At 37.0% G+C, this 21,852-nt stretch overlaps 1 protein-coding gene across 7 annotated transcripts in view; it reads left to right on the top strand.

The window, feature by feature from the left end:
- ZEB2 (zinc finger E-box binding homeobox 2) overlaps positions 1-21,852 on the top strand; it is a 130,312-nt gene that overhangs the window by 89,281 nt on the left and 19,179 nt on the right. For 5 of the 7 annotated variants that reach the window (XM_074363605.1, XM_074363606.1, XM_074363608.1 and 2 more), the window contains 2 exons: positions 3,260-3,331; positions 21,405-21,593. In XM_074363605.1, coding sequence (XP_074219706.1) covers positions 3,260-3,331; positions 21,405-21,593 — 261 coding nt within the window. The remainder of the gene's footprint in view (positions 1-3,259; positions 3,332-21,404; positions 21,594-21,852) is intronic. The other 2 variants (XM_074363603.1, XM_074363604.1) reach the window with 1 other exon arrangement.

Here is a 21,852-nt window from a genome sequence, read left to right as displayed (position 1 = left end):
TACTAGAGTTTCCACCCTTAAAGGAATAATTAATAACGATATAACAAATGTACAGCTCCAAACTTCTGGGAAAAAAAGTTTAATTTTCAAAAATTAAGATCAATAATTGAAAAACAGCCAAAACAGCCATGTCAAGCTGTAGTAGTCTGTGACCATGGCAGCTTTTTTGTGTTGGTCGTGGATCATAATTCTAAGTGTTTTAATATACAATAATCCATACGAATGCATTACAGACTCTGTTATCACCTGTAGTTAATGGTGCCTGTGATACAAATGAACAGGCTGTTCTCTGCTCTTACCTTTATGGTAAATAAACTAGCATTCTGGAGTCACAATAATTAAATAAAATGTAAATCCCTAATCTCATTTGGCTATTTGGACCAAGAAAGTTACCCGGCTATTACCTGTCTAGTTCTAATGATTAGTAATGATTTATTGTTCTTTTTTTTTTTATTGTTCCAAAAGTGCTCTGATGTGGTGCCTTGATGTCTAATGAAAAGAAATTGGTCTTAAAAAGCTACTCATTGTTTATCCTGACTCTTAGATAACACATTTTTCTCCTGATAAAATATTTTTCTTATTTATTGTTCAAAACACACAATATAGACAATAATTCTAATTCTGGTGCTGTTTTATTTAGTAGTGTTTTATCCCTGGTGCCTGCCTGTCTACCATCATACCTCAGCACATAGCTTTACTCTGAGATAAGCCTCCTCTCCTTTGCTCTCTCTCACATGCTTTCTGGAGTTTGTCTGCAGGATGCAGGTTTTCCACTGAAGAGCGCAGTGGAGTTCTTACTGTGCCTTTCCGGTTCCAGCACAATCAAAGTTTTGTGTTTAGAATTGTCCTTGACATTCTTTCGTCCACAATGGGGTGGACACAGTGTGCTGGAAACCATGACATCATTATCATTGACACAGACTTAAATAAATCACCTGCATCTTGGCCTCTTTCTGCTTATTCAAGGATTCTTCATCTTGAGGAAGAAAGTGCTCTTTATTTTTACAAACCTTCATCCCAAGGGTGACTGGAAAATGCAAACTTTTACAAGTGTTTTAAAAACAAATATACTATGTGGTTTTAGATGCAGTGTGCTTAGTCAGAGGTGTCTTGGAAAATGTTTAAGGTTAGGCGTGAGGCAGAAAGACAGCCAGAATCGCCTTTAGTTCAGAGGGGCTGCTCCTAAGCTACGTTATAATGTCCTTCTGAACAGGGATTCACGTGAAACTTAATGAAATAGGCACATACATTGTATTTCAAATAAATACCTGAAAGGGCTTAGTGTGTCATTTGAATAAACTGAGCTTGTTGTTCAAAAGAAGGAAAGGTTGAGGCTCAGTAAATTGAAGCAAAGTACATTCTAGGTAAAAGTGACACCATCTCAGTTGCACAATCTTTGGTTCAAAGGGCTTAGAGCTAACGTATTACTGCAGAACGCAGCACACACGGAGTGCCAACGACCTGTGTGAGTACCCAGCACTTCATAATTTGGGAAGCAACTACCTCTTGTAACTTCTCTCCACTTTTTCATAATGACAATGAGGAAGGAAGTGCAGCAGAAATCTTGAACATTACCACTATTATACAAAAAAAAAAAAAGTGCTGTTAACTGTTTTCCCCTCAGTGACTTGATCTCTTAGATGGAAAACTTATGATTCCTCTGACTCTTGGCTACCAGAAATCACATGAGAGGAGCGAGGAAGAAAGACACAAAAGTTATATTTATATCTAGTACTGAACTTCTCAGAAATACCTTAATTTAATTCCTAGCAGAGACTGATAAAAATATCAGAGGAGGGAGCCTTTCAACCGATCAATTATTACAATTGACCAGACAATATTGCTGTATATTGAACTTCTAAATGTTTTATGTAAAATGTTCCTGTGAAAATATTCCTTAAATAAGAGAGAAGTCCAGAGCCAAGAATGAATTTAAAGTGGTCGTAGAGTTTAAACAAATATCATTCAAGTTATCTGACTTGTATTACGTGCAGTGGCATTCAATTAGCATCTATTTATAATCCGTGTATTTTACCTTAAAATGATTGTTCAGTTCTGATGCCATAAAAAGACACACTGCAGGGTACTACATGTGACACATAGATTTTAATTTTGCTGTAACATTTGCTAGAATCTGTTTTTCTACCAAATAATTATGACTAGAATGTGATAAGCAGAAATGGTCAGGATAATTTTGGGAATTCACAGAGTCCTATTTATAAAGTTTCTCTTGTTTTAAACGAAATAATTATCACAGAGATATTTATCCTGGATCATGTTTGATTCCCATTAGTATTGTTCTTGTAAAAATACAATTTTTAAAAGTCTATGTTTAATTTACTGACTTGGAGGATGTTTAGCTGTCAGCTGTCTTTCTCTGTCCTCTCACACACTCTACCATTTGGTAGGCAGAAAATTCAAGAGTTCTCCTACTTTCCAAACTCTCCCCATTTTAAAATGTTGCCATTTTAGAAAACGACCTTTTATCGTCTATGAATCTTCAACTTCAGTGTTAACATATTTTCATCTTCATCAGAACATTGAGCTGTTGTCATAGCTGTATGTTTTCCCTCAGAAAATGACTGTGATTACCTACTGGGGAATACATGGTAAGGAAGGAAGATATTTATAGAGTGGTAGGGAAAGGAATAAGGAAAATATGTTTGAGAAGTCTGTATAAAACAGGGAAACAGGTGTTTTCAGTACCTCTGGGATGCTTGTTTTATAAACTGGGCATTTCAAGTTTGGGTATATAGAATTGAGGGTTTTTTTTTTTTTTAAATTTTGCTTGCATAGATTAGCACCATCATAGCTACTCCAAGGAGGGGGGGGGGGGAGCATGAAAATAAAATAAGAAATTCTGAGTTGCCTCTAATTATCCAGAGTTACCAGAGGCATAGCAGCCAGCGTGTCTCCTCATAAGTACAAATACTTAGTTGCTTTTGACTCTTATTGAAAAAATAATATCTTTCCCCCTGTTTGTCACTGGAACTGCCACCAGAAGAAAAGCCCTTCGTTTGCCCCAAATAAGCACCTCTGTTTTTCACAGCTTGCAGTAATGCTCAAAGTAAATAAGTCCTTGTGCAGCTAGCACTGTTGGATTCATTCAGTTGCCTGAACAAAGCTATTGTTTGGAGGTTTACAACAAGCCTTTTCTCTGTTTCCTTTAAAAGAATCTTCCTTGTTTCTGTGGTTGGCATGCTGAGTATAGTGAGCCTTTCTCCAATTTTCAAATGCTAAAGATAATTTTCCCCCACAGAAGAAATGAAGGAAGACTATGACACTATGGGGCCGGAAGCCACGATCCAGACCACAGTTAACAATGGTACAGGTAAGTTCAGTTTACCACGTGAAGGTCACATTTGTCCTGTGTCATGCGGATTTAGTGAGTCAGGGACAGAAACACTGAGCCATCCATTTGTATCTCCATGACTTAATGATGAAGTCAGGCTTTTAAAGTCTCTTGTTTTGTTTCAAGTCAGAATTCTTTATATTTTGGTATTCAGTTCAGCAGAGGAGATCTTTTATTCTTAAATTCTGATTTTGCCTGTGAAAGTTGAGAAAACTGAATTGGAAAAAATTCTTTCAAAGCGTGAGTTGGGCAAATTTCTGGTAGTAATTTTTATTTTAAAAGACCATGTAAATATAATTTTTAAATTGTAATATAATAGGTCTCTTCCAGTTACCACTTGATATTAGTCATTGAGATTCAAATGATTTGGTGTAATTTAGATTGCAAAAAGTTTTCTTCAGAAAGACAAACCAAATATCCATGAATATTCCCCACGAAAATTGATCATCTGAATTCCTTTTTAGTCTTTCTTCACTTTTATTTCTCAGTACCCTCCAGTTCCTCTAAATAATGTTTTCCAGGCAAAAGTTTTATGGAGAAGAATTGACAATTTCACTTTTTTAAAAAATTATTTTGGGGTGGTAATTAGGTTTACTTACTTATTCTACTATAATTTTTTGAATGGAGGTGCTGGGGATTGAACGCAGGACGTCGTGCATGCTAAGCACACACTCTACCACCAAGCTATACCCTCCCCCAAATTCACTTCTTTTTCATGAAGGTAAAAAAAAAATGCAGTAGGAAGGTAGTAAGGGGTGTTTTGGTTCACTCTGTTACTGCTGTAGAATGGAGTTTCGGGACAATTGTAACATTCCACATTCTTTCCCCAAAACCATGTCTTCTCTCACCCCCCATGTCACCAGTGCAGATTTACATTGACTCACTATGTTTATCTCTCTTTTCTTGGATAAGGCTAAGTATTTTTACTGTTTCAAACAATCCTTCACACTACCACTGCAAATATTAACATAGTGCCCAGTATAAGGCTATCTTTTAAAACCAAACCAAAAAAAAAAAAAAAATCACAGAACTATTTCCACTCAACTCACCAATGAAAAAAAGTTCAGTTTTATGAAGTTTTAGAAATCTAAATTATTAAGATAATAGTCGTATCTCCCTTATGTTGGTACCCATCACAATAGACTGTTCACACTGCTTTTTTATTTAGAATACTCTTATTATTAATTTACAAGGCACTCATTCACAATCTTGGGAGTAAAATAAGAGAAATGATTAAAAAAAACTATTGGCATTTTTCTTTCGTTTGAATAATGTCAACTTAAGGTACAAAAATGAAACAGTTCAATATGGGATTATGAAAAAGGCATAGAATTAGGAAACTATAATCCTAATTTTTAGCTGCAGCTCTGACAGTGACAAGACTGACCTTGGGCAAGTCAATTGCCCTCCTTGGCACTCAGTTTCCACATCTGAAAAATGAGTAGATTGTACTAGTTGCTTGTTAAGAATATTTCTAGTTTTAATGTTTTATGTTGCAGGGGTAATGTCAACATGTAACATAGATAAACAAGATAAAATAACTTCATATAAAAACATCATAATAAAGAGATACCTTACATTAGATACCTTCTATAACGTCCCAACTCCTGGGGTCAAAAATGGCTTCATGTTCCCTTTTAAAAGACAAATGTTAAATTTCAACCTCAAGCCTAAATAAATTCTAATGTTATTAACTTTATAGACATTTAAAGTGTCCCTAAAGTAAGTTTATTCCACAAAGTTACAATTTACTAGCTGTTTTATATACTTAAAGTCTAAAATGAGGTTAATAAAAGTGGCTCCTATCCAGAAGATTAAAAAATCAATTTTGAATATTCCTTCACCTAGCCTTAGGATCCCTTTTTCTCATACTACTATTCCTATAGTTTGTACCTATTCAGTCAAGAGATAAATCAGTAAGTACTCATTGAGTGTCTTCTATCTAGTCACTTTTGTGTGCACATGTGGTGGAAGATGAGTCAGGAAGTCTTAGACGTGGCTATTATTTAATTTGGAAAATGAGACTAACACACAAGAGAAATTATGAATAATAAGTGAAAATATGTGATAAATATGCAACAAATGTTAAGAATCATAATTATTTCAAATTACAGAAGTGTGAGAGATCCTATGGGGTGGATATTCAGAAAAGGTTTCATGAAGGAGGTGAAATTTAAACTAAGTACATTTTCAATCATCATAGAAGAGAGAGGAAGGCCTTTCTACCAGAACAGGAGTGTGTGAGCCAGGAAAGGAAATTGTGTAATCTATTCAGAGGAGAGTGAGTAAGAGTATTCGACTGCGTCAGAGGGTCCTAGGAGGCAATTCATGGGAAACGAAGCTGGACGTGTAAGTTGAATGTAAATGGAGAATGCGAAGCAACAGACAAATGATTTCTGTGAATTAAAGCTAGACTTTGAGAGACCAACTGGAAGTCATTGTAGTTATTCAGGTGTGACGAGATGAAAAGCTTGTCCTTGGGTGGTGACAGTGGTGAAATTAGTAACATGACTTCTTAACAACCAATTGATTCTCTGGGTAATGGAATTAAAATGGCTTCACAATTACACATCTGCAGGTTTAGAGCACGGCAAGTCTTAGTATTTCTAGGTAAACAGATAAAGGCTTCAATTTTGAGAAGACCTTGAGCTGGTCTTTAGATATAAGTATTTTCATATTAAAGTTATATATATGCATGTATGTATTTATTTATGTGAATGTTCATTGGAAATGAGGAATTGAAACCCAGGAAGTCAGGGCTAGAGACAGATATTTGAAAGTCATGCAAATTCATTCAGATTGTATTTAACATCATGGGACTATGACATTTACAACTGAGAGTGTAATTTATTGAAACAGGTAGAAAACTGAGGCCAGGGCTTTTAGTGGGTGAGGAGAAAAATCAAATTCAGTAAAAGAAAAAAGATTAAGAGACAGGAAAAAATTGAATATCCAGAAGGCAAAGAAAGCAAGTTTCAACAGTAGAGAATGGTCCATTGAATCAAAAGATTCAAATAACTGCAACTGAAAGATTGCTGAGCAAATCCACTGGACGTTGTGATTATGAATTTACTGATGACCTTCAGCCTAGAATTCTGGCCTTTTAGAAAACAAATACGTATCTCTTCCCAACCATAAGTTTACTGCTTGTTATTCTTGTCATCTTTTTGCATGTAAAATGGAATTGGAAAAAAAAAAAGTCATGTGGAATTGAAATAAGATGTCTTTTCTGGTTGAAGTTGCTTATTAATGGAGCATCTCTTTCTCTCCACCTAAGTCCTGCTGATCAGGACCTTCAGCACTAGCCATCTCAACCTATAGTGATAAGTTCCTTCAGCAAACACTTACAGAGCAGATCAGCTAACCTTGTCGTAGATGCTGGAGTGTGTTGTTAATTAATGTGTTGTCTTTTCCAAACTAGACTGCAAACTCTGAGAGCAGGGACTGGTTTTAGGCGACCACATTGTCTATAAGAGTGCCTTAAAATTAACAGGCTCTCAATAAATATGCTCTTCTTATTAATGAGTAAGTCTGAAATTCTTTAATGTTGGATGCCATTTTTCTTTTCTAATCAAAGTGGAACAAACAGACATTGGAATAGATAAATTTTAAACAGGTTAAGCATATTTTCTGATAAAAAGTATTGTTATGAATTGGAATCAGTTGTCAAGGAAAGAAGCTGTCTCTCATATTTCTCTCTGAATATTCAGTGCACAAATTTCATTCCCAACTAAAAGAAGGGAAAGACCTCTGAATTTCCTTCTCAAGTCTACAAATCTATTAAATAGTAGAATTTACATAAGTTCAAATCAACGGATAACATAGTCTTTGGAACCTAAAAGTATCTCCTTCCTAGTATATTCTGCTGAGTTTAAAGCTGTAAAAAGTAGTAGGAAGGGCTTAGTTGAATTGAATCACAGAATTCTAAAGTTGAAAGTTATACTATAGAACGATTCCTTGACTGTAATTGACAGTTGAGGAAACTGTAGTAAACAATGCCACACAGCTCCCTGATAGAAGATTTGGTAATAAAATCTAAATCACCTAGCATATCCTTTGGCCTCAGGAGGTTTTTCTCCACTCTGAGGAGCTGATCCTGCTAGAAACTGTGGTGTCATCTTTGACTCTTACACACTTCATCTAATTAGAGAATTTATCAATTCTACTATCACAAATACCATGTATCACTTTTATTCATCCACTCATTTTTTTCTCACTGTCTTAATTTAAATCTTCATCTTTCACTTGAGCTGTTATAAAACCTGTTTAACTGGGCTCCCTGTTTTCAATCCCTAATTTCTTTAATCCATTCTTCACACTAACGAAGTTAGATTGAAGTTACTTTCCTAACACTGAGTGTTAGGATAGGCAGATGGATAATGGTAACTCGTTCCCTACTCCACTTCATACTCCACTGTGTATGGCTCTCCATTTTTTTCAGAATGAGCCAGCATTTCAGTTGAATTGGCACCTTCCATGACCTAACCCTGTCTTGCCTTCAGTACCACTTCCCAGAATATGCCCCGGCTCTGAAAGACCCTTGACCTTTTGTGCTCTTTTGTCATTGCTCATGCTTTCCCTTCAAGCTAGAAAGCCACTCATTCTTTCTTAGTCCAACAGCATCAGACACATTCTTAAAGGCCATCTCCATGAGGAAGCCATCTTAGAGTCTCCCACCCAAGAGTAACCACTCATTCTTTTGAGGGTCTTCTTAAAGAACTTATTTCATTCTCTCTCATACTCTACTTAGTCACCTGCAGGTATGTTTCTCCCCACTAGATTATAAGCTACTTGAGGGTAGGAATGATACGGGATTTTGGTCACTTTCTCACCATAGATTCTAGAATGGTCCTAAGTCAGAAAGAGTTTTTAAAGAAATGACAGAGTGAATGAGAGACAAACAACACTTGACTTACGTTTCATATTTCTAAGCTGACATATTTTTGACACCTGGCCTGAAATAATCAACCAGACAGTTTCATCTCCCATTGTTCCAGTCTCTCAAATGAGAAAGACTCAGTTAACATTTGGTCTCTAGCCTTCATGTCCTCCTCTATTTGGTCAGTCCACATTCTTCCTGTAACCCTTTCTCATGGTCCAGATTCCCTTCTTAGAATCTTTCATTGTCCTTTAGTACCTGTAAGACAAAATCTGCATTCTTCAGACAGATATTGAGTGCCATTCATACCAACAGAGTTCCATTCTTATCAGACCAAATCCTTTGGTAATATCAAAAAAGAATCACATTTATACCAACCTCTGAGCCTCTGCCCACAAAATCTCTGCCCACACAATCTCCTGGGACCTGAATCTCTCCTCCCCTTCCTCCAGTTTTCCAAATTCTACCCACCCTTCTGTTCCTCAAGGCCAGCTCACCTCCCATTTCCTTAATGGGAACATCCCAAACCACATCTATCTCTTCCTTCTCTGAAATCCCTCCATCCTCAGGTGCACACCACTAATTTTAGCTTGTTGAATTGTTCCTCTTTATATTTTTTACACATATTCTACCTAGTTAATTTCATGGAGACGTGATTTTTCCAGCTGTGAAATGTAGGTAGGTTAACATTATATGTACCTCATAGGATTGTTGAGGCAATGAATAATGTATATGTTGACCTTAGTACATGCCCCCAACATATTTGCTTTCATAAAAGGCCTATTCCCTGTTTGCCTCGAAGTGCCCAGTACAACAATGAATACACACAGTACACATTATGCCCAGTGATATGAATGGATGGATGAATGAATGAATGAATAAATATTAGTTGGAGAAGAAATGACCTCTGAGAAAGGAAGCCACAATAGGAGAAAATATTCTCTGGGTGAAGGGGTTAAGTCCAGTATCTTCAGAGAGTGAAACCAGGATTGAAATCCCTGAACTCAACTTGGTAAAGGCAAAGAAAAACAGAGTAGAGAATCACTACTTTATTTTTTTAATAGCAAAGTTAGATTAGCAGCACAGCAAAAGTTGATTTACAACAACATAAAGCATTGCCAACCCTGATTTATCTTAATAACTTTCCGCATTGCATTTAATGTTTCTACATGGGTTCTGATGTTTTAAAAATGAAAAAACACTGTATGCTTTAACACACGCAGAACACCTTTTTACAAAAAACCTTACATCTTCCAGGTATTACTCAAATTCAGAATGAAATCATTATGTAGAATTTTTAAGAGTGTGTGAAAAAAAAAAACTATTTTCTAAGAAGATTAGAGAAATGGAAAAACTTGGCAGCATTACACACATAAGTTTGCCCGCATGCTGGTAGTAACAAGGCTCTGTCTTAGGTGCATGATGATCATTAGCATTAATGTGGCTCCACGTGCAGAGCAAGACCCAAATAGGCCCCTGATGTTTTCCTCTTTGAATGTGTGAAAGTTATATTTGCTCAGACAATCTAGCACTCTAGTTATAAAGGGCTATTAATAACCGCTTGCATCTTTGCTTCCTTTGCTGGGAAAAGGAAAGCACCTTACATCTAGGAACCGGGCAAGGCCAATTTAGGTCTTGGCTCTGAATCTTACATAACACAAGAAAATTATTGTCCACGAACTAACTATGTGGCCCTTAACTATAGTCATTAAACATGCTTCCAATATTTTAAGAATGATATTTAAATACTTTTATACATAAAAGGCAAAAGTTATTTGGGGAGGCTCCAGATTCTAGAGTCAGATTAACTACATTTGAATTTTGCCTCTACCAATTACTGGTTACATGAACTTGAGGCTATAATAAGCCTTCATTTCTACATCAGTAAAGTGGATATAATGATTCCCTGTGTACAAAGTCTCATTGTGGCGATTAAATGGTATATCATTTTTAAAGTACCAAGTACAATGCCTAACTTATCCTAGATATTCACCCTTTCTTGATTATTTTTCTGGTTTGTTCGCATCTGCAAATAAGCCTTAAACCATTTTTATTCATTAAGAAATAAATGCATTCTGAAGTCTTTCCTCCCTTCACACTGTTCCTCATTAACTTTTCTAGAATACAAAAATATGATATTTTAAAACTTTGTAATAGAAGAACTAACCAGTTGATTTTGAGAGCCTTGGCCAATTAAATTCCTTTGATGTCTTGGAAAACGACCCAGACATGTTGTAAGACAAATTTCTTTTCACTGCTCTGAGGTCCCATTTGAAGTTAAAATAGGAAGATTAAGAAGGAATAGCTAGTTTTCTATTTCACTTCATCTTTATCTGGCATCCTTTTTTAAATGTAGAAGAGGATTTAGTAGTATTGACAATGTTTGTGTGTAAGGATGTTGAAAGCTGTCAAAGATTTTTCCTTCACTTGATCACTGACTAGCATCGGAACTCATGTCTTTTTTTTTTTTTCTTTCAGTCCTGGATAAGAATCGACTAAATATTTGTCACTTGTTAACAACCTAAAATACCTCCATTCCTTCTTTTTAGAGTATTTGCTGTGTGCAGAATTTGAACTGAGGCTTAAGAAAGAAACAAAGGAAATAGAAGATATAGTTCCTGTCCTTGAGGAATGAAAAATCTTATAATGCCATTAGGAAAAGCAAAAATCCTAATGACATGAAGCAAATTTTACAAATAAATAATTATGGTCTCATTAGCCATTCAGATCAATTGTCAATCAGGGAGACCCTACTAAGTGCAAGGCATTTTGTTAGGCAGCATGAAAGATACTATGAATGCTCACTGTCATGCATGACTTACATTCAACTGGGTAAATAACACAATGGTGGATGAATAAGAAATGTGTATGAAATGTTTAGCACAATGTTAGACATAATACCTGTTCAGTTGCTACTCGCTATTGTTATTATTATTAATGATTATAATAATACATGGATTAAGAGACATTCTATTTGAAATACAGTAAGCTATGTAAGTTCAAGTGAGAAGTTTTCAGTATTACAGAGGGTCTCTGACAGAGTTTAGGGTCAAATATTAGAGACATAAAAATAGGGAGAAGACTTAAGAGACTGCAAATTTCAGGGGAGTTTTTCTCCAGGACAAAGTTAAACATACCATCTGTGCCAAAGAAGGAGACAGAGAAAAAGGCTGAAAATGTGGAAGGAGACCAGGTGAAAGATAGGGTAGGTTGCCAGAAGAGCTGTGAGGGAAGAGCTTTCAATGGTAGCCCCGGCTGTGGGCAGAGACTCATCCTTTTTATCAGTAAGATCAGAAGGAGAAGGGAGAATGATTGTAGAGAGATTTTGGTTGAATTTCAGGTCGTTGATGGAATTCACATCATATAAGTTGCACTCTTCAAAGTAAGAAGGAAAAGAAATCATCAGTGGACGGTACGGGAATGGGACAAGGGTTGGAATCTTCAGGACTGGACATTCAGAGTAGTTGCTTTAGCGCAGGTATGGCAATTCAGTTATCATCATGAAAGAATATCCTATTTTGATACCATAGGTGGAAACAAGTCTATACAATTATTTAAGTTCCTTTAGGCATTTTTGATACTCTAGGAACATAGAAACTGGGTTGGATTTTAGATTGGCAAGGCAAGAATAATACAAGAACAAGGGACAGGGATGGAAGTGGTTTCGAGCTTCAAGGTCAACGAGGCAAGGGAAATCAGAATGGGTGAAATAGACTGGGGGACTTGTCAGGACCTGATTGACACAGTGAAGTACCTGTTTTGGGGCTGAGGAACTGAATGATGGGGTAGGGCACCAAGTTGAAATGAGAGAGTTTAAGTTCCAAGTTCCAGTCAAAGAGATGCAGTTGTCCCAGGGTTAGCCAGTACCAAGGGGTGGCCGGGCCATCTATATTGTTGGACTGGAGACGATCAGAGCACTGTATAGCCAGGATCTTGCGTCGACTATCTTTGGAATAATGACATTTCTCAGGATGACAGTAATGGCAGCCTGGGGTAAACATATTCACAGGACAAGTATCATTTTACTTGAGCTGAATAGGTTGTGTCCTAAGACACGATGGTGAAAATGGATGACTTCAGTTTCAAAAAATTGCAGTTCCAGATTGGAGGCTTTTTGAGGGTAGAGGTTAAGTTTGCTCTTCTGCGTATGTCCTCTCGGTAGGTGCAGTATTTATACAGCCTCGATGGTTGATAAACAGGTTGCTTGTTGAATTAAAGAATAAATGAATGAACAAATAGATGATGAGCAAATTAATAAAATAAGCACTCTGGTTTGAAATGGTAGCATGAATTAAGGAGTATGTTGACCCATCTGGGTGTTGCTCTGTGCGTTAAGACAGATGAAGACAGGAATGGCTCTGCGGGAAAGCTCTGTGAGGGATGGAATATTATCAAGGGATGACACAGTTTCATTTACTCTGAAGAAGTGGAGCACATGTAGGAGGGCATCATTAAGCATGTGGGGGAATAAACAAGTAATATGTGAAATGGGAAGCAAAATGGACCGTGAAGGAAGTTTCTTCTTGGTCTCTAGTTTGAAGTTAAGCTTAGGACAATTTTTTTTTTGTACTAAAACCATACTAGGTAATAAAAATCCTTTTTTGCAAGATGCTTCATAAAGTTACTTTGCATTGAGTGCTGTTAGCAAAGTGATTATATATAAGAATTATCGAAATTAGGAAAATCCAATCCATAAATACTACATGGAAATTTTTTCTTTTTTTCAAATTAAAAACATTTTTTTTTCTTCTTTAAATTACATATATGTACTGTTCATTGTTTCTGAGAACAGTTTAGGGCTTTAGCCTTTTAAACTTACATAGTTATCTAAGGAATAAAGCCAACCACAGAATAAGAATTAACAGAAGGCAGTAATCCAATCATAAAGGACAGTCAAATGTGCTTATACATATTAAATGGAAAATTTAAATAAGCATTTGAGTGGAGCATTTGAAGAACTTTTGTGATGTTTTTTTCATTTTACCCCAGTAGACTTAGATGTGGATCACTCAGTCAAAAAATAAAACAAATGCATGGGACTCAGAAGAGCAAGGATGTGAAAAGAAAAATAAAGCAAACAAGTTTAAAATTTAATATTTTGTTTATATTGAAGTTGCCATTTACATTGCCTTTCCCCCTACTGATTTTTTGGTGTTGTAATGTTGCTGTTTAGAACTACTTATAATGTCAGTAATCTTTTCAGCATCTAGGACCTATTCAAATTGTATTCAATCAGTCGGGCATGATGAAAAACTAAAAAGATGGGGTTGTCTCTCTCTTCTCATTCTCTCTTTCCTGTTGACTCATTACGATATAGTGGAACGAGTAGTGGGTTAAGAGTCAGGATTTCTGAATTCTCCATCCAGCCTTTCCAGAAATTATTTGTGCTAACTTTGTATGAATCATTAACTTCACCGTGTGCCCAGGTTGTATCATCTGTTAAATGAAATTAGACTAGAAGTTTTGGACTCTACCCACCCTACCCTTTCTGCTAAAGAGATTTTACTGGGAAGTCTGAACAAAGAAACCAAAAAGCTTGGGCTGTGCTAGTTGGTGTGGGAGGCGGAGGTTCTCAGGGATCCTGCCTCAAGATATTACACGAAGACCAGGGTCCTGGGTGTGCAACTTGGAGAACCACCAGGCCCTGTGCTTAGAAAGGCCTCCCCTTTGGTTTGATGCTCTCCTACTGCAATTTTGCACTGGGACCTGCAAATCATGTAGCCAGTCCTGCTTGTAACTCACAAAACGAGCTAAGGTAATCTCAGTGTAAGCCAGGACAGGAGGGCGTGAGATAAGGGATTCACCGCCTAAAGTACCACATAGAAACACCAATTCTGTACAGGCGTACAGGGTCCTCCCAAGGTATATCTAGAGCAGTTGAATCCCAGGTAGAGATTAGACCTAGATGGAAAATCCTGTTTGAGCCAGAAATACCATGGTGCAAGGTACAACTCCCACAGACTGGTAACAGGAGTGATAAGGTGGACAGGCTAAAAATCCGTGAAGCCTCTTTAAGTGCAAATTCTGCGTGTCCTGTCGTGAGCATAGAAGAAAGTGGAGGAAGAGTAAGAAAGTTTTTGTTCCTTTGTTATCTTCTTGGTTTAATAACTTCCAATTCCTCTTATTGCTCTTATATGGAGTTTAAATTAAAACTGTCAAATTAGCTAGCTTCCTTCTGTGGGTGACAGAAGCCACACAAGTTTTATCATAAGGTATTTCTCAGTGAGTTGAGTTGGGTGTACAGTGTTAATCCATTGTGCAAGATCAGTTTATCAGATAATTCAATTAGTATCTAAATACTTAACAGGGAGAGAGTCCTACTGTTATAAACCATGTCATTTTCTTCTTGGGTATAATATTAGTCGCATTTTTATATGTTGGACTTTAATCATCCAGTTAGAACTGTCATGCAAATGGTCGTTTTACCTTTTTTTAGTTAATTTCATATGAGTTTTTTAAAAGAAAGGAGAGAGAGAGAGATGGATTCTGAGGAGAGAAAAACAGAAGAAGCACGTGGCAGGTTAGACAGGAGGGTCATTTTCAGACTATAATCAGTGTTCACGGAGAAGAGCCTGTCACTTCCTGGCTAATGAATGCTGTGGTTTCATGAGCTTTGTTTGCGATTAGGAGCAGCTATCTCCACTTCACAGCAAGAGTTCCCACAAGAAATAACTGATTGCCCAGGCTTCCTTGAGCGTCTCCTTCATTCATTCAGCAAACATTTAATAAGCACTGTTTTCCTTGTGATGTTGCCTGTGGTTTCCAGTCACTTCCAAAATATTTTTTTCTTAATCTGTGTATGTGGGTCCTTCATGAAAAAGCTGAGTTGCTTTGAGTTTTTAATTGAAAAGAATACAGATAAAACTCTCTAGGCCTAGCCAGTGAATAAAAAGTAAATTGATTAGGGCAAAGAATTAATTGAAATTATGGAATTCTGAAACTTCGAGGATTCCCCAGAAAGCATTTACAGGCTCATTTTACAGAAGATATTGAGATTTTAAAAACATAAGTAGATGAGTCACAATGAGCAGTCTAATAACTTTGAACCCAGTCTAACCATTCAGTTATTGAGCATCAGCTGTGCTCCAGGCACTGTCCTGGGCACTGGTGATACAAAGCTGAGTAAGCCCCTCCATGCCTCTATCAGCTCAAGGGGTGTAAACAAAAGATTATAATGTGATGAGATAAATTCACCAGTTGGGATACGCAGATGATCTTCTGTAGAAAGAGGGTATGAATGTGGGCTGAGATTATCAGGAAGGCTCCCTGACATGGGAGTAATCCTGTGCTGTTCCCCAAAACTACACGACTGAATTATTTAGCCAGGGGAGGCCGAGAATTGAATTCCTAGAGTAGTGATTCGTCAACTGGGCGTTCATCAGAATCCACTTAAGGGCTTAACAAACACAGATTGCTGATTCTGTCTAGGGTGGACCCCCAAGAATTTGCATTTTGAAAAAGCTCCCTGGTAATAACAATGCTGCTGGCCTGGGGACCACATTTTGAAAATCCCCATCCTAGAGCATCCTTAAGTGTCATATGTCTCTACAAAAAGCATATGAAAAAGCACTGAATTACTGGGTAGAAACACCTTACTTCACAGACCCCTCTAAAATGTATTAATACAATCTAAGTCTTTTTGAAAATATACCAATTCCAAAATTTTAGATTTCACAGTTATATGAAAGATAAATACATGTCATCTAACTTGGGAATTTTCTTTGTACCAACACATAGCAATCAAAACTGCCTAAGGGTTACTGGTCTCTAAATCTTGATATTCACAATTCCCTAATAAAAAAAAAATCTCATTTTAAAATTCGCCTCTGTCCCTGACTGGGTTGCTTCCAGCTGTTGAGGGAGATGTTTGCTCCCGCAGAGCACCGCGCACTCCTGGTCCCCTGTTTCTTCTGCAACTTTCTTTCCTGAAGCTCCCACACAGGGGGAGCTCTCACTGGCATCTGAACACGTGTTCCCAGGGGAAAGCCATGTCAGAGCAGGCGTGGAGACCAGCCCAGACACTGTGCTGCTTCCTGAGGAGAGAAGACAGGCCCTGCTGACGGGCCCTGTTGATGGGCCCTCCCCTGGACTTCCACACACCTCTGCAGCCGTCGGAGGCTCTGCTGTGTAGTGAGAGCAAGATCATCTTCCCTCATGGTTGATTTAGATACTGGGTGCCAATATGTATTTCGGAAGCCTTCCGCAGAAAGGCACACATGCATTTTTAATGATGAAATGCTGATATTACATTAATTAGTCAACTTTAAACAAAGTAGCCATGAGAATTTCTCTACCTCAACAAATGCTGAATGTGGGCTTTCTTTAAACAAGAAATTTCAATACGAATGACTAGATGAAAAATAATTTTCTATGTTTTCCTATCATCTAAAATGTTGTTTAAAAAGAGACTATTTTTCAAAAAGAGAATGAATATAGTTATGTAGCTTTCAAGTCCTTTTGCCTTGACATGTGAAGTGAGTAAAAGCAGATTATATGATAAATGCATAATGTCTACATTATACTGAGGAAGTGTGTATATATATATATTTCCCTGTTATACACTAATGTATTGACATGTCTGTATATTGAAGAATCACAGCATTTATGTACATGTCCCTAAATATGAGACTCACAGAGGTAGGAAAACAATTCTCAATCAGCATCATTGTGTCCTCATCCCAAGCACACCTCTGTGGTACGAGTAGGCACTTAATACCCAATGATTAGACAAAGGGGTGGGGATGGATGGACGATTCTACTCAATTCTTTACATAGACTTCCTTCAGTGCTTCTAGACCCTCCAAAATACTTTCTTTTCCAAAAGAATTATTTATTCATTTTGATGTTTATGAAAATGGCTTAGCATAATATTCAAATATATTTCTTCAATTTTTAATGAAAATTTAAAACATGCTGGGTACCAGACCAGTGATAATAGAGCACCTGTCTTCCTACGTGAACATATGCTTGTTACAAATAAAGAAAATAAATGGTGAGGGGATTAAAGTAAAGAGAAGGAAACAGAAGAGAAGGAATAAGTATTTAGATATCATCACAATTTAACTGCTTGTAAAAGTGTTAGGAATCTTGAGAAATATCCTAAAACAACTCAATTATGGGGGGGGGGGCAGCGAGTTTGACTGATTTGAAGACCAATGTATCTCTTTTATTTAGAGATATTAACATTGCTTGTTTTTTAGGCAATAACTTCAAAAATCAGTCTGCACTGACATTTTGGATAGATTAATGACCCTTGGAGAGATAAGGCAGATGCTTATGTCCACCTTAGATACTGATTGATATTTTTGGAGAGATAATGATATTTCCAAAATTATTCCAAAAATATCAATATCTAAGGTAGACATAAGGCATTTATCAAACTATTATTAATTAGCGACATTAGTAAGAGTGACCAACGTATTTACAAGAAATTTGAGGCTTTTCTGATTTAATAGGCCCTAGAAATTTACCCTAACAATATTAAAGTACACTTGACTATGAGGAAACATTTTTAATTAATGAAGTTCTTTTTTTTGGATAGAGAAAAGTTTACCTGACCTTAGGGAAGGTTGAGATATTTGCAAGACATTAGCGTAAATTTTAGGACTAAATGCAAAATCTCTGGAGAAGGTATGGGAAGAAATTACTTGAGGTTTCTTGTGAATTTTTGCTATGGTTTGATCACAAATACCATGCAAATATCCTTCATCAGTGTGTTTTGGCAATTCTTCCAAGGAGTGAAGAGGATTACAGGAAAAAAGAAAATGAGGTTGATTTTACACTAGAAAAATGCAGTTGGGAATTCTGTAACTTTCTAGCAAATATTCTACCTCATCCTTGTGTCCAATATCCAGTATTATAAAATCTTTATAAAAACCAAAAATGCAAACTTCCAAATAGAATCAAAACTTTATCCTTCGCAACAATTTTGACAGTAACCAAAATTTAATTCCATCATTTGTTCTAGTATTGTAATAATTAAGGTGACTTGGAGTCTAGGAGATTGAAATAGAGCATAGCCTAAAGTAGAAAAGGGAGATTTTCTGCTCACTGGCAGGACACAAGTGCTGCTTGGCCTCAGGAAGTATAGCTAGAAATGTAACGTCAGGACTTGCCATCTTGTCTCTGCCTTTTCTCTGTATGTCTGCTTCATTCTCTCTCCTCATAAATCTTCTTATTCTACGTAGGATTTATCCATTACTTCATACTACATCGTATAGCTGCAGCCACTTGGAAAAAATAAATCTGCCCTGATGCTCTCTTTGGAACCAAGTCCTAAAATCACAGGGAAGGAGTTGACTGAACTCAGTTAGATTCATTGACTTCCAATGAATCAATCAATGGTTTGACCAGGAGAACGGAGGCTAAGATTGCTTTGCTGCAGGTGCAGATTAATCCACTGTAGCTAGGGGAGGAGGATCATGCAACAACCTGGCAGCTGCCTGGGGTACCATAAGGTTTGGCAATAGGGACAATGGGGAGCCATCCCATGCAGAGGAGAATGTTGTGGTGCTGGGCAGAAAAACCATACATTACTAGTATCTATGGCAACACCAGGGAAAAACACACTATATCCATGGTGGTTATACCTAGTTCATAAAAGGCTAGACTCTAGCCCACTTAAGTGACTCTAGATATTGAGATATGTTACTAATAACATAGCTATACCACATGAAGAAAAATCCTGATACAGTAAATAGATTTAAATGATTGAGTACTGTTTTCTTCATGAAACCCTTTTTGAATGCTCATCTGAGCCCTTCCAAACTCCTGCAAGCATTTATGATCACCACTACACAGTTTAGCACATAATTGTTCTACAATTGCTTGAATACTAGGTCAAAGCTCCTAGTTCAACTGTAGGTATTCTATCTTATGTTTCCTTTTACTGGAAGACTTCTGTACTAAGATGAGTGTTAAGGATGTAATTTATTCCACATTCATTCTACAAATGACTCTTGAGTGCCTACTAATTTCTAAGCAATACATTCGATGCTCAGGATGCAAAGATGATCAAAGATGATCCTCAAAGAGAGCACATGATTTGATGTCTTTTGTCCCCATCACACTTGACATAGAAATCTAGTATGGCCAAATTTGATCTAACAAGTGAATTGCCTCTCCAAACACCAGTAGTGTATCTAGATGTTGTTCAGTTTGCCTATCCAGAAAAATCAGAATTTTCCTTCCTTTTAAGCCGAAAGGCTATTAATGCAAATCCAATTGAATTTGCATTTGATTACATTTCTGATGGAAACATTCATATGCAAATGAAAATTCATGCAAAGATAGCCAGATAATTCAAATACTTGCTGAAATATCAAGATAAAATTAGGATGATGTTAAATGTACATCCATCTATGTTTACTAGATTACACTAAGGATTTTCAAGTGGGACAATGTTCTTGAAAAACTGAAATAAATCGTGTCTTAAACATTTGACAATGTTCAAGTAGGTCTGGATTTAGAAAGTTGCTATTACCATACTTTCTGCTGCCAGGGGGCTGAAAAAGAAGTCAGCCCCTGGTCAAATCAGTCAAGTTTTTCAAAAGAGGTTCATCTTGGACCCAGTCTCTGCAAGCCAGCACTCTCCTTTTAGATTCTCAAATGCTCCATTGTCTTTCCAGTCACCAATGCTCTACCCCAGCTTCTAAAGTTAGTTAGCATCATGCTTCTCAATGAAGGCTTTCCTGACCTTCCAGATTGCATTGGGTCCTTGTCAGTTCCCCTCTCCCCGCCTCGTTATTTCCATGATACCACCGTACAGCTTTCTTTCATTACACTTGTTTCAGTTTGTAATGTTATATCTGTCTTTGAGGCAATATCAGTTGTATTAATCGCTCTCATGGCTTCCAGAAGAATGAGGCTGGATCTCTCTCTTGCTTCTCAAAACAAGACATGATGCTTATCACCTACCAAGCATCCAGTAAATACTTGTTGATTAGTGGAAGGTTCCACTTTCTATTCTTCTCATCTATAATCCACAAGTTCCTAACAGTGAAAGTCAAAAGTATAAATAACAATGGACTGGCTCGCTAGAACAGCACCCTGTCACAAATTGCCAGGGAGAGTTAGAATGGCAAGTACTATGATATCTTTTATGAGAGAAGGTGAGATGAAGAATATAGTGGAATCGAGGTTAACTGTTCTCAAAAACTGTGAAGGTAGGGCTCCGCCATTAATTGTACTAGCAAAGGACCTTTTTTCACTTACTAATGGTAGAGAATAATGTAGCAGTGGCCACTCTCCCAACACTGTCTTATGCATCAAAATTTTAACTTTGGATATTTAAGCCACAACGTATTTTAGAAACATATCTAGTGGCTTCAAATGTATAGTCCTGTGCCATGTGTTGCTTAAATTGACTTACAACTATTATTCATGTCCCAAGAAGAGTGTCAGAACTACAAAAGCTACAAATCATATCAAAATCACACAGCAGTGTAGCCAGTTTCTTAACTCCCGTCTGTTACTTTTTATTTCTATCAGTGGGAGCTTACCTTTATTTTCAGCAGCTTTAAATACTGGGCTAAACGTTGAAATTTTAAGAAAGATGAACTCCCACATTCCGCCAATTTTGAGCCAAGTTCCACTATCATCTCTCTAGGAATATGCGTCCTTTCGCACCTCTCTTGGACTGTGTAGTCCTGGTGGTCTGTGATGTTTGGAGAGTGGAGGGTTAAAAGCCTATATTTAGCAACAGGATGTATACGTGGTTAGGAATGTTAAGTTTAGTGGACTAAAAAAGTAAATATACCTTTCTTAAAGGAAAAAGAAGTTTTATATAGACTATTAAAATAGCTTTGAGCTCATATTATCTCTCATGTTTATGGAGCTTAGAATATAGTTCCGTGTTTTTTTTTTTTCTTTAATTTTCCCTGAAAAACATTTAAACATTTCTTTCATTCTTTGTGAATTATACGGACTAGTATTCCAGGAAGAAGAAAATAAAATATGCCTATTTAACTTAAAGTGTCCTCTCCTTTTTGCATATATGGTAACAATAAACATTCCGTCAATAACTGGTCATCTCCAACATTTCCTCCACATAAGCTAGGAATCGTGATCTTTTTGCAAGTCAACATGTCTTAACTAACAGTGATGTAAGCAGACTCGGGCTTCTAGGTAGAAGGCCCTGAAAAGACATTTTCTTCTCCTTTTTTACCATTTCAGTTAAGAATGCAAATTGCACATCAGACTTTGAGGAATACTTTGCCAAAAGAAAACTGGAGGAACGCGATGGCCATGCAGTCAGCATCGAAGAGTACCTTCAGCGCAGCGACACAGCCATTATTTACCCAGAAGCCCCCGAGGAGCTGTCTCGCCTTGGCACGCCAGAGGCCAATGGGCAGGAAGAAAATGGTGAGGCTGTAATTCATTTTTAGCCACTACGCTGACCTCTGCAGCTGTTACAATTACAAATGCACTACATGCCTGGGTGTTTACCTTAAAATTTGAAGAACAGCTGCAGAGGCATGGAATTTCATGAGCAAAGATTAGAACTGTAATTTTAGGGTATTGTGAAATTTTTTTGTCAGCAAATTTGTGTCATCTGTACATCCAATAAAGAACGAGAACAATTAGAGCCTCTTTCGAAGAGATAAAAATATCTAAATTGATT

This window comes from Camelus bactrianus, chromosome 5, assembly GCF_048773025.1.
Source record: "Camelus bactrianus isolate YW-2024 breed Bactrian camel chromosome 5, ASM4877302v1, whole genome shotgun sequence".
Taxonomy (NCBI): Eukaryota; Metazoa; Chordata; class Mammalia; order Artiodactyla; family Camelidae; genus Camelus; species Camelus bactrianus.
This window is presented reverse-complemented; position numbering and strand designations above follow the sequence as displayed.